Source organism: Mangifera indica, chromosome 16 (assembly GCF_011075055.1).
Source record: "Mangifera indica cultivar Alphonso chromosome 16, CATAS_Mindica_2.1, whole genome shotgun sequence".
Taxonomy (NCBI): domain Eukaryota; kingdom Viridiplantae; phylum Streptophyta; class Magnoliopsida; order Sapindales; family Anacardiaceae; genus Mangifera; species Mangifera indica.
This window is the reverse complement of record NC_058152.1, coordinates 3,658,291-3,675,071: the sequence shown is the minus strand read 5'-3', so window position 1 is coordinate 3,675,071 and position 16,781 is coordinate 3,658,291. Positions and strand designations below refer to the sequence as shown.

The following is a 16,781-nucleotide window of genomic DNA, read 5'->3' as shown; positions in this document are numbered from 1 at the left end:
ATATATATATATATATATATATATATATATATATATAAATTTGAAAAGGGATACCTCCAAATTTCCAAAAGTAATATTGTGGGTATGGAGGGGCTTGTGAAGAGGGAGGGATTGAGAGGCACCACAAAGCTCAAAAGAGAAAGAGATGGATAGGGGGTGGTGGTGGCCACAACATCCATTATAACACTATCGACAAAATTGCTTTTTACGGGGTTCTCCATTTGCAATTGGCGTCTCATGTATCTACACTAGGTATTTACATTTTTGAATATATAATTATATATACAGATTATGTGTTATTATGTTATTAAGTGATTTTAAATTAATGATGAAGTAACATTTAATCATACGATAACATATTATATGTATACACAATTGTATAATAAAAAATGTATACGTATAATATTGTTCTATATAGACCCTAAGAGTTAGCAAAACTAATAAAATATTATAACTTTCAAAGAGAAAATCTCCCTAACTTATTTGGTACAATAATTGTGAGTCTGATCACTGTATTTCGAGGTTAATCCATCTGACCAAACCAGACTGAATTCCTTAGTTACTAAAAAAGAAAAAAACATTGCCTATATATATATATATATATAGAGAGAGAGAGAGAGTACTTCAGAAGATGTTGATAATCATATTTGAAGGTTAAGTCTTAATTTAAATTAAACCTATGAATTTTCTTGAAATTAAAAGTAATCACAAAATTAAGAAAACTGATACTTGCATCCGTACTCATCATCAAATAATCTTTCTTCTAATATTAATCAATTAACACACTCAACAATCCCCAACCCAACTCATGCATGCACGTGCTAAAGAGAAAAAAAACCATACCACACGTGTGAATTGAATCACTCTATAACTTGATAAAACACGACTGATTCATCTTCATCTTCATCAATCTTTTCTTCTTCAATCTTCAATCTTTCAACATCAAATCAAGCAATTATGGCCGCCACGCACTTGCCCAAACCACCGTTTGTTCTTTAAAAGACAAGAAAATTCCGCCATCAGGGCACTGTGCCATTGACCAGCCATCCCTGTACCTCCTCAACAAGGCGCGTACATCATCACACACTTCATCACTGAACATGGTAGGGCTAAACCCTGCTGCATGGAGGCGTTGCGACCAGCGCGTGGCTGACTCCCGCCGTTCGATCGATTCTGCTGGTTGACAAGCCACCAGGTCCACCATCGCACGCCCGGCTGCTCGCTCAAGCATCAACCGTTCATTGCTTGTTCTTGAAAAGCTTTCATCTAGCGACTCAAAGTAAACCCTAAACCATCTTACACATTCTTCAAAACCCCTAACAAATTCAACCCCATCACTGCCCACATCAAGATCAGCTTCTTCTTCAACAACAGTGATTATCCTTGGTTGTAGCCTTCTCAAATTTGATATCAGAATATCTCTACTATTATCAACGGCTCTGATTGTATGGAAAGCACCAATACAGTTTATAGCAAGAGCTTCATCGTTTCTGATATCTAGTTCACCTAAATTTAGGTCGCATAAATCACCAACGTGGTGAATAACATTGAATTTAAAAGGGACACCCATAAGCCTAGCAAATTTCTCCATCCTGTTGCCTATTTCTTTCATCACTTTTTGCACAGTGGCTAAACCTCCAGCACCAGAATTACTACCAGCCGATTTTGTAGCCACAACAGTGGTTAGCCTCAGGTGGGGGGTCTCGTCCGTTCGAGTGGCAAGGGCTTCGAGCAAAGTAGGCCATTGTGTGCAATATGTGTTACTAATATCGATAATATGTAAATTGTTTTCCCCTTCAAAGGCTTCCATGATCGCACCATTACAAGCTACATGACCGAAAGTAGTCCAAGGGCTTACCTCTTGAAACTTCAACACCATCCTTCTTGTTGACTCGAAAGAACGAGTCTTTTCTGACGCCAACGCTAAAGTACGGTAACACTGGTCTCCAGTATCTCTTATGCGATTATACAAGGCTTGAAGAAAGTAAGAAGCGAGCTTTTGATCGGTGTCACCATAGGGAGAACTGAGCTCGTTAAGCATCCACATCAACTGCTGAAGACAAGCACTGTTTTTATCGGCAACAGCGCGTGCTGTCTCAAGGAGAATATCGGTAGCCCAGTGGGAAGAAAATTCGAAATTGAGGTCCCGAGAAGGGGAGAAAGAGAAGTCAGTGGCTTCAAAGAGTTGATGGGTAGGAGTGCTAGTGTTAGTTGTGGTGGTGGTGGGAGTAGCGGTGGTGTTAGAAGGGTGGGGTTGATGATAAGGATAGTAGTGTTTGGAAGAAGACGAGGAGAAGTCTTCTTCATCCATTAAAAAGTTGAAGCATTCTTCGTCTTCTTGTTGGCAGTAATTGTTGTGGTTGTTTTGTCTAGAGGATCTTGAGCTACTTGAGGTTCTGCTAGAGTTGAAAGATTGATCAGACTGAAGACTAACAAGCCCAAACAAAGTATCCATTTAACCCGAAGAGAGCAACATCAATATTAGAGAGAGTTTTGATCAAGTGAGAAGGGTTTTATTTTTTTCCGGGGGATTTGAACAAAAGAGAAAGGCTGAGGTTTGTGAGTTTTTAACAGTGGAACTGGGACAGAGAAATGATTAAAGGAGGATCTCAAAATTGGATTTTAGTTTAGGTTTTTTCATTAACACAAAATAAGAAGGGTGGAAGATGGAAATCCACAAGTAAGATAGCAAAAACATTGCTTTTCTTTTTGTGTAATCGATGAAGAATGAAGTGGGGTTGGTTGGGGATTTCTTTTTCTAGCTTTTGGGATTCTTCATTTTTCCTTATAAAAAAATAAATTGTTAGGCAAATTAACTAATCTAGGGTTCTCTGAAAGACGTAGCAAGGAAAGTTACCATGGAGTTGGGGTTTTAGAAATAGGAATGAGTCTGACAAAAGATGAAAGAGAAAAAAAAGAGAGAAAAAGATAACAAGGTCGAGATCAGCAAATGGGTTAGTGGGTTAGCTTTTTCGCTGTTATAAAAGCAATAAAATTTTCATGTACACTTTTGAGTGTATATATAAATATATGAATGAAAATTTGAACTCAAATTTTTTTTTTGAAGTTTTAATATTTTATTAATTTTTATTAATCTCTAAAATTAAATTAAATAATTAAATATTAATTAGATAGTATTGAATTAATAATAAAATAACCCTCGATCATATTGTGATGATATTATATATATTTATATATATATATATATATATATATATATATATATATATATATATATATATATATATATATATATATATTATTAGTTTTTGTTAATCCCTAAAATTAAATCAAATAATTAAATATTAATTAGATAGTATTGAATTAATAATAAAATAACACTCGATCATATTGTGATGATATTATATATATATATATATATATATATATATATATATGTATTGCTAGTTATAAACAGATAAAGAGATTGTTATAATAATAGGTTATAGTGGGAGCAGGCGTGCCAAATGGGTATATTGTATATGAAGAAAGAGAAAGACATGAGTAAAGCTGCCGGCGTGCATCATCAGAATGAAACCCACCATGGCCATGACCATCACCTCAGCACAACTCATTCACATTCCTTGCCTCCTAATCCCTTTCCAAACTCTGTCAAAATTTCCCTTCCTTTTTCACTTTTCTATACAAAATTAGACTAACCCATACATGGCATGTTATCAATTATTCCATATTATAATCTTCTATTCTAATACCAAAATCTGCCTTTCTCTAAGTTCTAGGGCATGCTTTTTCTACTTTTCTTTTTCCCCACAAATTCTCATAACTATCACCAATCAAACTCAAACTTTACCCTAATGTATATAATCTCCAACTACAGCTACAAAACAAGGCCATTTCTCTAGATGCCACAATGCAATTTATGGCTTGTTCTTCTTCACCCCACTTGAGCATGCACCTCTTTTAGTTAAGTTGGGTCAAAATGATTACCACTACAACTCAACTTGAGTGTCTATTGTCTCTATTTTGTTGTCCTCAAGCTTCATCTTCAATTCTCTTTAGAAAGAGAAGTCTATATTTGGCCATCCTTTTATATGTTTAGCATTCCCATTCTTCGAGTCAACCTATTCCCTTGTAACACTTTGAATCAATTAGTTATCAGATTTTATCAATGTATATATTTATTGTTGGATGACACTATAGCTCCATGAGATCTTTTTATTTTTATTTTTTCATTTTTCCTTGGTCTTTGCCTTTGGTTTTCTTCATCAATCATTTGGAAGAATTCCATGTGTTGTACTATTCCATGATCTTCAAGAAAGGGCACAATTACTTACTTGGATGAAAGGCAAATTGGGTTACTCAATTCCCAAAATATTCCTTCAAAAAATATTGAAGGGTTCTACAGGCTGAAATATTACTTATTCATCATTCAAATTATTATACTATTCTATGATGTTAATTGCATACGTAATCAATATTACTAAATAAAAAACACGAAAAGACAGACTTTCAAGGCTTTAATTCAGGGACATTCGATAGTGTTTTGGGTCCCTTCATTGATTCAATTAAGGATTATTAAATTAAAATGTGTACATGGGATGTCACTGCCTCAACCATTATAGAAATTCTGATTAGGATTGGGGTGGTCGTGATGCATGACATACAACTTAGTTGTAATATTTTTCTTCATGCTTACTTTATTCTCAAACGGTAGTCTAATTATATTCCTGTATGCTCAAAACAATAAAATTATGTATTCTCATTTTGAGTATATAAATAATTATATATGTGATTTTGAATTAAAAAATAAAATAATAATCAATCACGTGATGATATACATAAGTGTATATTCATTTGTACACTTAAAATGAGTATATGGATAGAATGATTATAAATGAGAAATCAAAGTGTTACCATCAACTGAGAACAGGAAGAAATTAAACTCCATAAGTTAATTTGAAAAGTATTTGTAGGGATGTTTTAAATATATAGTTTCTTTTATGGCCTTTTTTTACCTCTTTATCTCTTTTCACCTTTGATTGACTGCAAGTCTGCAACAGCAACCCCACCTCCATATATCACAGAAAAGATTATTAGCTCAACTGCAAGGGAAAAAAAAAAAAAAAGGTTATCAATGAATCAATCGACAACCCATTAATCACGAGGCCTCTGCCTCTCCTTTTCCTTGACTGACTTTTTACTTGCAGCCCTTCTTTTTTAATCCATTGATGATGTTGGGAGAGGTCCTACATGGAGCAGTTAACCTAATTGTAATGGAAATTAAGATTTCTTTTATCAACCATGTCATGGAGAACAAAATCGATACCCGTGATTGGTTTTTTAAACTCTTGAAAATATTGAAAACTTTGATTTTTTTGAAACCGGAAGTTAGTATTCGAAAGAGTTATCCGTGTATTCAAAGATAAATCTAACGGCATGAATGAATGTTGAATCGATGTCGAAGAAATTCAGCTGTGGATATACGGAAAAGTTGTTTAATTATCACTATACAAAAAAAAAAAACCTAAGAGAAAAATAACAAATAGATAAATATTTAATCTTTATAAGTATTATTTTTATAATTTTAGTGATTGATTTTTATACTTTCATTAAAAATAAATAAAAAATAATAATTGGTAAAAGTTTAGTTTTTACTACTAAAAAACGACAATAAAAATCATACTGTCGTATGTCGTTATAACTTTTTTTGTTAAAAATATTAATTATGAGAATACTGTTAAAGGGAGAAATTATAATAATAAATAACGATAATTTTTTTTTTATTGTTAAACTTTTTAATGATCAAAAATAAATTTTTAATAATTATTTTTCTCTCGTTAAAATTATAAAATTATTTATTTTTAACAATTGTATAGATAATTTATTACTAAAATAATGAAAATATTACTTAGAACGAATGAATATTTAATGCCAGTTTTTCTTAGTGAATTTTGATGTTTAGTTTACCATTTGAAGTAAATTCTAGGAAGACAATGAGTTCCTTGAATGGAAAAAACTAATGGGATGGCTATGACCTCAATGAATCACTTTCAAGGAAAGAAGCTTGGTGAAGTATACCGTGCACTGACATGATATAATTTTGGATGTACAATACATACAAGTGTTTTTCTGTGTTTTATGTAAAGAGTAGAGTCTGTGATCATCCCACATGAGCTTCTGTATAAAGTCTATAGTATGCATTTATTAAAGGCCAAACGACTATTTCCCACCCAAGGTTTAGCGTTTTCTCAAATGTCCCCTCTTTAACTATGGAAATACAAACACCCACCCATGACCGGTTAGATTTAACAAAACTCTAACAGTGATAAGGGTAAAATCGTTATTTTCTCTAGAATATTAAAAATAAACTAAAATAGAATATATTTTGCCCCCCTAAACTTTAAAAACTAAAATTCCCCCCCAGCCTAAGTTTTAAAAAATCGCAGTTTCACCCTTCCGAAGCATTACTGATGGTCTCCGGCTCCATTGCCGACGGTCTCTCCCTCCCGAAGCATCCTCACCTTCCGGAGATCTCTTTCCTCACATTTGGACTTCCAATCGGAGTCGGAGAAGCTGTGGAAGACGAAGAACTTCGTCGGGGAAGACGAAGTTCTTCGTCTTCCCAGTCGTCGTCATCGTCTGGGAAGACGACGTCTTCCCAGACGAAGACAAGACGACGAGACGACTCGTCGTCCTCTGGGAAGACGAGTCGTCTTCATCTGGGAAGACAATCGTCTTCCCATATGGCTTCTCTCTGCATCGGATGCGTTGAGGTCGAGTTGAGAGGGGTCGTCGGTGGAAGAGAAACCGTTGGGAGGGGAAGACGGCCGGTGATAGCACCGGAGAAAGCGACGGAGAAGGGTTTGGAAATAAACCCTAGGGGGGAAAATGCAATCTTTTCAAACTTAGCTTAGGGAAAAAATGTTAGTTTTTAAACTTTTAGGGGGGAAAATTAGATTAAATTTTTAGGCGTTAGAGTTCTGTTAAATCTAACCGGTCATGGGTGGGTGTTTGGTGTTTTCATAGTTAAAGGGGGGACATTTGAGAAAACGCTAAACCTTGGGTGGGAAATAGTCGTTTGGCCTTTATTAAAATTAATCTAAACCAACAGAACTTCTGTTGAATTGGGAATCAGCTTCAAGTCTGATCTGATTAATATTAAAAAGTAATTTATTTATTAACTTAGTCTAAACCAACAGAACTGAGTTTGAGTAATTTTTAAGGTATTTTTTAAAAAATTAATTATTTTTTAATAATTTGATTATTTTAGATTAGATTGAATGAATTTCTGAGGGCCTATAAAGAAAACATAAGTTTAAAAATAAAATGAAAAAGAAGAGAAAAAAAGTATCTCGTTATATTTTTTTTTCTGTATCATGAGATTGAGACATTATTTTTATCTCATTGTTTTATTAAATTTAGGTGAATAATTATCATTTATTAGAAAATATATGTTCCAATTCTCATAGATCTAGATATCTTGATTGGTTTTGTTTTTTTGTAAATTTTAAAACAAAATTTATTAATTACTCTGATATTATTTAAAAATTTTATAATAATTTAATAATAAATTAAACTAATCAATTTTTAATTAAACCGACTTAATCTTAAATTAATAAAATAATTGATTTAATCACCGGCGTAATTTAAAAAACATTGCATATAATAAGGCCTTTAACACCGTGGGTTTAACAGAAGTAGGATCAGAATTATTTTATATCTGACACTGAAATAAGTGGATTTCATTTTAACTTGGGAACTTGGATCCTCATCTTAGAAATGAGAAAGCCGTATCGTTTCTGAAATGAAGTAGCCGCCGTCGGACTTCACAAAAACCAACTGGCGTCACCAATTGCGTTGCTTGTGCGTCACCCAAGAACATCCGAAATCACCCCCAATGAGTTGCCAAACAAAGGGAAAAGGACAATGTTCCACCCAAATTTTAGCGTAACGCAAAAGGATACCCACAATAGATAAGAATCTGAAATACTTATCTAAAGTTTAATTTGATAAGACACATTTACATATTTTTTGTTAAGGTTAAAAGGTAAATTTATCATTTTATCAATAATATTAAAATAATTAAAATTTTATCTTATTTTCCTCTTTTAATTTAAAAAACTAATATATTTCTTCTGAATTAAGTTTTAAAAAATTTACTTTTCTCTCCTAAAATCTAACCACTTTCTACGACACCGGTAGACCGATGCGAAAGAGTTTTCTTTTAAAGGTAGACCTCTAGATGATAACAGTCATCCAAGGAGGACAATTGTCGTCCAGATTTGGACGACATTTGTCACTCTCCCTCCAGTTACATAGTAGCCAATGGTCCAAGAGAGAGTGGAAAAAATTAGAAATTTAAGAGGTAAAAATTACTTTTCAAAGTTTAAATATGGGATAAAAGTGAATTTTTAAAATAAAAAAAAGAACGATAAAATTATATAACTTTAATATAAATAGTAAAATAACGGTTTTACTCCTATATTTAATAGAAAATTTAATGATTGTTTAAAAATAAATAGATATTTAATTTTTTATCTATTATAGATATTATTTTCAACATTAGACTAAAATTTAGGTGAAATATAAGTTTTTCCTCCCAAACAAAAGCATTTGTGCGCCAGATAGGATTATAGGTGCAGGACCCCTGAAGAAGATTTTATGAGATACGATTCCCAAGAAAAGAATATCATCATATGAAGCGATTATATTCTGTATGTTTGCTTTTCAAAAATAATTTGACTGGCGAAGACTAGGGCTGGATTTGAGCTGAGCTGAGCTCGGCTCACAGCCAGCTCTGATTCGGCTCGGATTTTTTATGATTGGTTTGAGTTCGGTTCAAGCTCAATTCGAGTCAAACTTGGTTCGGCTTGTTTTCGGTTCTGTTCGTTTTTCATATCAAAATGGTATCGTTTTGTATATATATATGGATCAAAACGATATCGTTTTGTATAAAAACTTTAAAAAAAAAATTATCGAACCGACCCTAGTCAGCTCAAGCTCGGCTTAAGCTAGATCGAGTCGAGCAGAGTCCGGTTCGTTTCGGGCTCGAACTGAGCCGAGCCGAACTCAAATTCGAGCTGGCTCAGTTCGAATCCAACCCTAACGAAGACGAAGATTTCAAATATAAAAAAGTGAAGATTTATACTTTTATTAATGGTATTTTAAAATTAAATTTTATATTTATTTAATATAATAAATATGATATTGATTGTTATATTTAAAATTTTATCAGAGTGGATGAGATTCTCATAACTTTTTTGATATACATTTTTTTATAATAAAAAATCTCACCCAAACTAAATTATTGTTTGAATAGACTCACTCACATCAAACAAGTTAAATCCCAAATTTAATGATCCATTTCAAAATAATTAAATTAAATAAATTAAAATTAAAATTTTAAAATATTTTTAAAAAACATTTAACCTCATATATTCTTATATATGAAGTTTACTCATTTGCGTTTAGAGGAAACTTCATTGGTATCTTAATCAGGCAGATCGGAGTAGTCGTAGTTAAGCTTACTGATATGGTTTTGCAGTTCTGTTACTGTAAATTTCTAATATATACACTGAGTATTGCCAGGAAGGCTAGGTCAAAACTGTACCTTTACACGTTGCACAAGTCTAATTTAAATGGAAGAGAGAATAAAAGTTCCTCCATTATCCACCATTTCACATTTCCATGGATTGATTGATTTAATTCATCTCTTCTACATGAAAAATGCTACTGTTAATACCATTTGCATTATAAACATTTCTGCAAGAGTACGAAATGAGGCTGAACGTGTTAACAAACTTGCGAAGAAACCAGATGGAACCTTTGAAAGTGCAACGTTCTAAAGAATCCCCCAGCATCCATTAGTTCAGTTAATAACAGACTTTTGACAAACAAGAAAGAGAGAGAAAAGAGGGTGGAAGCGGAAACAGCTGGAGACCTAGATTCCAGGGCACAGAAATGCTGTTTCTAAAGAAATTTATCAGAAACCCTTCAGTTAATTGGAGGGAAAAAGAGAAACCAGAAAAGGGCCAAAGGCCTGGGAACTCCAAACCTATTTCTCCTAAAAAGTAAAGGAATCAATTATTACTGGGGCAGGGAAAAAAGTGTTTCTTTGAACAACATCTGCATTTATCAGGAAAAAACCTAAAGCAAATTCTGCCACAATGCATCATTGTACAAACAACAAAAGTAAAAAAAACTGCAGCCTTTTCTGTTACCTTCTTCCCCAGCTTAAAAATTATGCAACAATACTGGCAAATACCAGTTTAATAGTATTCACAGCCTGAAAATATGGTACAAGGTTTTGCGAAATCTCACCAACCAGAAAAATCTTTGAATTCACCTGTTGAAACTCCCACTTTCCTTTTCTTAGCCACGACGATTTCAGTTGATCCTCTGTCATCTGCAGCAGATTCAACTGGTGCATTCCTTGATTTCAAGTACTTCCCCACACCTCCACCACCAATTGCTCCAGCTTCCGTTGCTCCTGTACCCGGATTACTAAACCATGCACCAACCTTATCCTGAAATGCACCAAGAGAAAGATCAGCTAGTATCTGGGAAACAGTAACAATTTCTAAGAGCAACTGATATTTAAAAGAGTCCCCATACGAACTTTATCTTCGTCCTCAGCATTTTCATCTTCTTTGGCCTTTTCTTCCTCTTCTTCATCAGGCTCTGTGTAAGGATTGACAAACACCGTTACACTGGTTATCTTAATTTCCTCCTACACAAAAGAGAGGAAAATAACATATCGGTGAGGGCAGGATTCAATAATTTAATTTAACTAATTTTATAATAATGCAGAGTCCAGTAGATAATTCGATCAGAACATACTAAAATATCTTCATAAAAATCATGAACTTTGTATTTCTAGACATGCAACTTTGAGTTAAGTTGAAGCTAGTTTGATGCTCAACCTTCAAGATAACAAATGTTACCAAATAAAATGCCAATTCCTAACACAACATTCCCTAAATACACATGACAACTATCATCACTTAGGAACTGCCATTAAGTTGTAAAACAGAAAGCACTAAAAATTAGATACAGACATAGTTGTAAAAGGCGAAAAGCGCCAAAAGGTAATAAGGGGTCCTATTGCTTAAGCGAAAAAGGCGAAGCAAAGGTGTCGCTTTTTTACCAAAGGCGATTCAAATTTTCCATTAATTTTCTTCATTTCCACTAAATTTAAAATAATTTGTTACTACATCAACAATAAAAAATTGACCGACAATTGCATCAATAGTCATAGATCTAACAATAATTAGTTATCATGTCTAGACTTCTCTAACAACCATCTATAAGGGATTAGTAAACTTATTCGACGACCATAAATCTCTTTAACAACCTCTTTGGTAACCTTAGAACTTGCCAACAACCTCTTAACGACCTTAGAACTCACCGTTAACCTCTCGATGACCTTGGAACTTGTTAGTAATTTCTTCGACAACCTTGAACATCACCAAAGACTTTAGAAATTGTAAATAACCCTCATATCAGGCCGAAAATTGCTCAAAACCTGCCTAAAAGCCTAAAACTATGCCAAAAATTATTCAGAATTTGTCGATAACCCTATAATCTAGTTGTAGAAAATGTACATGATAATAAAGTGAGCTTTTTCGAAGCTTAAAGCTTCTCCCAAGGCACCGAAAAAGCACTAAAGGTGATCGCCTTTGAACCACAGGTCACCTTGAGTAAAGTGTCGCTTAAGCATGCCTGAGGCATGCCTTTGACAACTATGGATACAGATTTACATTATATATAGTTTTGCAGAGATTAATGCTAGACATAGAACTCACCAGAGGTCTATCATTGTCATCAACAGGAACCTTCTCCATCGCTGCCAATGCAGTCAAACCACCAACAACTCCTCCAAAGACTGTATGTTTGAAGTTTAAATGATTTGCAGATTTATACAAAATGAAGAACTGGGAACCATTTGAGTGTGGACCACTGTTTGCCATGCTAACAACACCCCTTCCAGAGTGAAGCAACTTGGAGTTCACTTCATCTTTGAAGGGCTTTCCCCATATAGATTCACCTCCTGTTCCAGTACCAGTAGGATCACCACCCTGAATCATAAAATTCCTACAGAGGTACATAATAACACTTTATTAGAATGAAGTGCTGCCAAGAAACCAACTTGAAAATTACATACATTTTATTTTTTAAAAAAAAAGTATGGCCAAGAAAACAACTTGAAAATAACTTACAATGAATTTTAATTGAGTATCTGTCACTGTACCTGATATTTCTATGAAAAGCTACTCCATTATAATAGCCACGTTCAGAGAGTGTAATGAAATTCTCACATGTTCTGGGAGCTATATCACAGTGGAGCTCAATATTCAAATCTCCGTGTGTTGTATGTAGTTGAACATAGCCTTTCTTTTTGGGATTTTTCTCGACTTTGACATACTCAAATTCATTTTTGGTGACAGGATCATACGACGTAGATGTGAAGGACCTTGATGCAGCACCCGTGGTAAAGCGACTTTTCACCTGCAACAAAACTTTATGTTAAAAATCACTGATGCTTTCTCCCCCTTTTGATACCCAGAATCCTCAACCTCCCCAACATATTCATTGACTTCTAAACTGAAGGCTATTTCTAAATCCTATAACATTCATAGCCAGAAAGTTATGAGATATAGTATCCAAAGGGGGCTTTCAGTAATAAACACAATACTTGGCCCCTGTATTAAGACACACAAAGGCTTATTGTAGTTTCCAAAGCTTTTTTTCAACTCACATGGATCTGCAGTAGCCCCAAGTTGTAGATTTTGTGAAATTATGACAAAGATTACTACAAGAAATTATAAGTCAACAATTTAATGACTTGACTCATCTATGTCCAGGCAATAAAATAAAGTGCCTACACAAGCAAAAATGGCAGTCTTCTTAGTTGGATTACACCTTATTGACATGGAAGGTAAGCTAACATGTAGCAATTGAGGATTGATGCTTAAAAGACAGTCTTCTCTGTGGATGACACTATTTACAACTGAGGACACGGTGAACTACAAAGATATGGCTAATAGGAGCAATTTCATTAACAGTGATTTCTAAAAAAAACAAGAGTGTACTCTGTTAGGCCTCCTATTACAAGATTTATAAGAAGAGGTAAGGTTAAAAGTAGGGGAATCTTGCCTTTTGATGAGGTGTCAAACATCCAAAAAAGGGCACATGAGTCATGCACAAAAGGGCAGATGCAAAAGGCCTGTTTGACAGTGGTAAAAGTGTGGAGAGGAAAGAGAAATAAGGCAAGGAAAAAATATAGAAGAATCAGGAAAAAAGGGGCTGATTGCCAAGGAGGATCTGGCATCTCTGTTGCCAGACTTTCTTTTCACTTCTAAATCTATTGCTGGATGCCATATTAATTGGTTTATTCTGTTTGCAATCTATGTTTGCTGGAAAGATTGTACAGACCATTGAATATATATACAATCAGCTGGAGTTGTTACAATACTCATTAGATGAGTTGTGTGTGGTGGATGAATACCAGATTTGCTAGGAAATTGCTTGGTATTTCCTGGTATTTCCTGGTTATTTGACATGTGGCTACCATATTCCTTGAAAGTAAGCTCTTGGGACAAAGGGAGGGACTGGATATAGAATTCATAATAATCATTTATTTGGGCCTTTAACCCAAAGTGTTTTGTCGAAGAAGAACCTTTGTTTATTTTTAATAAGAAAAATAATGAAAAGAGAACTGAATTTCTGCACAAAAAAAAAAAAAACACTAACCAGCTTTGCATTCACAGGTGCCCTGTCACCAGCCATGTGCATGGCTATCCGGGCAGCTGTTTTATCACCGGATGCAGCTTTGGCCGCAGCTGCACTTCTTCCATGAACCGATGCCGATGCAGCATCAACAATACTGAAACCCTGAGTAACTTTAGCATTTCCATTTGAATCTGATTTGGAATCCTCTTTAATGCGTGATCTTGCAGCTAAAATGGCAGCAAGGGCAGCAGCTCTTTCCTTTTGGGCCTTGCTGCCACCTCCCCCAAGCAGTGCAGTTTGTTTTCCTTTCTCAGTTCCAAGCTCCTGTAACATCTGCTTGATATCTCCAGCAATGTTTATGTTATAGGTTGGATCAGAATTCATTTTCTTTAGTTCTGGAGAATGAAAAACAAGATGTTGCAATCATTAAGGAAAAAAAAGAAATGAACAATTCAAAACTGGCATTACAAGAGTGGCAAGCAGTATGGCTCACCTTCATCATCAAGTTTCAGACCCTTTTTAACATGATCAAAATCATGAGTAACCTTGTTGTCAAAAGCATTAGGATTCTGCAAAGCACACCATAAAAATAAAAGCCCTCATAAACCATATAATTCATGCCACCACCATGCACTCAACAAAGCTAAATCATATGTTCAGAACAACTAATTACCTGAATTGTTATAAGGTCTTCCTTAGTGAAAGGTTCATCAGTTAGGAGTTCTTTCCAATTCTTCGTCCTGATGTTTAATTCTTTGATTGCCTATAAGACAAGAGTAAACAAATGAAGAATTTATTTACATACTATATACAAGAACTTGAAGCAATATCACTAAAAATGATGATAATCCATAAAACATACATCGTAACAGAACACGTTCCCTGTAGTCCTGACAGCAACAATGTGAGTAAATTCAGTAAAAACTTTATTTAGCACAGGGCAATGATACTCTCCTGCAAAGAAAATGGAAAAAAAAAATTTATATTGTTAAGATACAATAGTAGTATACTAGAGGAATATAAAACTCAAAAACAAGATAAAAGACACATGGTCTGTAGGATTGAGTTTATGAAATCATATAACCATCATACTCAAGTATTCTGTGGCTGTTTAGGAATGCAGACAGTTTTACCAACAAATAAAACATTAAGAAAACAGTTATTGGAAAGTAGAAGCAGCAATCCAAAAATTTCCATTGCATATCTATGAGCTTATAGACACCATAAATCCGCAATACGCAAACAAGAAAGTTGTTGAAGATCTCTTCTCTCTATTCATTCAAATAAAACTAATATTCAGATAATACCAACATATCTATTATTCATAAAGTCAAATGCCAAAAATTCACTACACTTGGAAGGTTCACTTTATCTTCCTCCACTATACCACTTCTCCTTACAATGGAATTTTTCCAAGAACTACAGCAATTCCCTGGTACTGATTCCTCTCATATTTTCTTTTCTACCCCCAGGAAAAAAAATATGTCACTTGAAAATCAAAAGCCAACCAAAATACTTGATTGGCAGTCCTAGCAAACCAAAAGCCTGTTAGGCCTCATCCAAGAACAACAGTTTAGAGGCTCTAACTTCACCAGCAAATTGCCCTACCTAAAAAACAAGTCGACACAGTGTTTAGTCTTTCAAGATTATCATTGTATCACCTTCACTACTATGCCCCATAACCCACTTAAGGCTGTACGATAGTTTATAAATTACACTCATTTAGGAGAAAATTTTTTTACTTGTCATCCTAAAAATCTGCTCACCACCAGAATGATGAAAATAGAAACAGCTCAAGCTAGTTTAGGATAATTTCCTACACAATTTGTCAACCCAAACTCTGAAACACAATCACACATGAGCAATATCCAAATCATTAAGATTCATTGGAGAGAGCATGTTTCTCTAAAATACACGCCCAATGTCAAAACTAAAGACTTGTCAATTAAAATCCTTGATTGGACTCAATAACTCATCTTGAAGCAGAGCACAATATATGTCTATATAACATATGGACGAATACTAAACAAAAAAAAAAAAAAAACTGTTAAAATGGAGCAGAAGAATCCAAACCTTCCGCATTCTTGTGAAAGGTAACTGGGATTAAATCGCTCAGCTTCAGTGGGCTCCCTGTAACAGGATGTTTCCCATACTTTCTAATATAGGGAGTTATAGTCCTGTAAGTACACAAATTCCCAAACTTAAAACCTAAATAATCTCTTAAACCTAAAAAATCTCAAATTAATCTAAAATTATATATAATAGAAAAAACTCACATTATATCGAATACGCTACCATCAGCTGTACACACAGGATCCTCGAATGGCGTAAACGTAAGCCTGCATCCAGAAAACATCCAGCAAACCATAAACACATGTTCTTATATGTGAACACAAAGATAAAGAGAGAAGGAGTGTATAAGTAACGCGTACGCGCAGCAATAAAAGGGGAGGCGTTTGAAGGGTGTGCGGATTTCTTTAGACTTGGCACCGCCCCATTCGGTGGCCCACTCTGTTTTGGTTATGAACATTCGGTCCTTGCTGTGCTGTTTCTTCCCCATCTTTGCTTTCTCTTACAATCAGAAATGGCTGATACTATTAGCTTTGTCGAATTAGGGATTTCTGCTTCACTAAACTATGTGTGTTTTGGGTTTTGAGCTCCGTTGAATGTAATATTGAATCGGGCGACCAAGGTGAATTCGCCGGTTATGCCTGCGGATGCCTCAGACGAAACATCGAAATTCTCTGTTGTCCGTATGAGGCCCGATTAAGGCCCAAACTTCGACCTTTGACTGCGAAATTATTGTTTGAATATTAAAAAAAGAAATTCCTCATATATAAGATACGATAAATTCAAATTTTTTCCATTGATATTTTAAAATTAAAATTTTGAATTATTTGATTCAGTTGATTCAATAGTTATAAGACTAGACCTCAAGATTTAACCTGTTTAGTGTCAGTGGTAAAATAGTGTGACACAAGTGGTTTGGGTCAGGTTTTTCATTAAAAAAATATTATTTTTTATTTAAAATAAAAAAAACAAAGTTTAAATTTTAAAAAACCAAATTTTTATATGATATATTTTAATAT

The 16,781-nt window shown here is 34.2% G+C and overlaps 2 protein-coding genes across 2 annotated transcripts; both read right to left on the bottom strand.

Moving 5' to 3' along the window:
- Window positions 1-741: 741 nt before the first annotated feature.
- On the bottom strand, window positions 742-2,956 carry LOC123198710 (protein SHORT-ROOT-like). The gene has a single exon (XM_044613467.1). It carries the CDS (start codon window positions 2,453-2,455, stop codon window positions 956-958), a length of 1,500 nt encoding a protein of 499 aa, XP_044469402.1. The 5' UTR covers window positions 2,456-2,956; the 3' UTR covers window positions 742-955.
- A 7,114-nt stretch (window positions 2,957-10,070) lies between these two features.
- On the bottom strand, window positions 10,071-16,495 carry LOC123199679 (peptidyl-prolyl cis-trans isomerase CYP65). Its single transcript, XM_044614713.1, has 11 exons — window positions 16,125-16,495; window positions 15,969-16,031; window positions 15,766-15,869; window positions 14,555-14,646; window positions 14,366-14,455; window positions 14,186-14,261; window positions 13,714-14,087; window positions 12,212-12,468; window positions 11,766-12,054; window positions 10,580-10,690; window positions 10,071-10,487 (listed from the first exon to the last, which is right to left on the bottom strand). Exons 1-11 carry the CDS (start codon window positions 16,250-16,252, stop codon window positions 10,278-10,280), a joined length of 1,794 nt encoding a protein of 597 aa, XP_044470648.1. The 5' UTR covers window positions 16,253-16,495; the 3' UTR covers window positions 10,071-10,277.
- Window positions 16,496-16,781: the final 286 nt, after the last annotated feature.

What these genes read in the sequence shown, in the direction of transcription:
- LOC123199679 (XM_044614713.1), bottom strand. Translation starts at nt 16,252, where the DNA reads ATGGGGAAGAAACAGCACAGCAAGGACCGAATGTTCATAACCAAAACA. An exon ending in GGAACGTGTTCTGTTACGAT is followed by an intron (nt 14,456 to 14,554) that starts GTATGTTTTATG and finishes CTTGTCTTATAG; the next exon opens with GCAATCAAAGAATTAAACAT. An exon ending in CACCTGTGAATGCAAAGCTG is followed by an intron (nt 12,469 to 13,713) that starts GTTAGTGTTTTT and finishes GTTTTGTTGCAG; the next exon opens with GTGAAAAGTCGCTTTACCAC.
- LOC123198710 (XM_044613467.1), bottom strand. Translation starts at nt 2,455, where the DNA reads ATGGATACTTTGTTTGGGCTTGTTAGTCTTCAGTCTGATCAATCTTTC.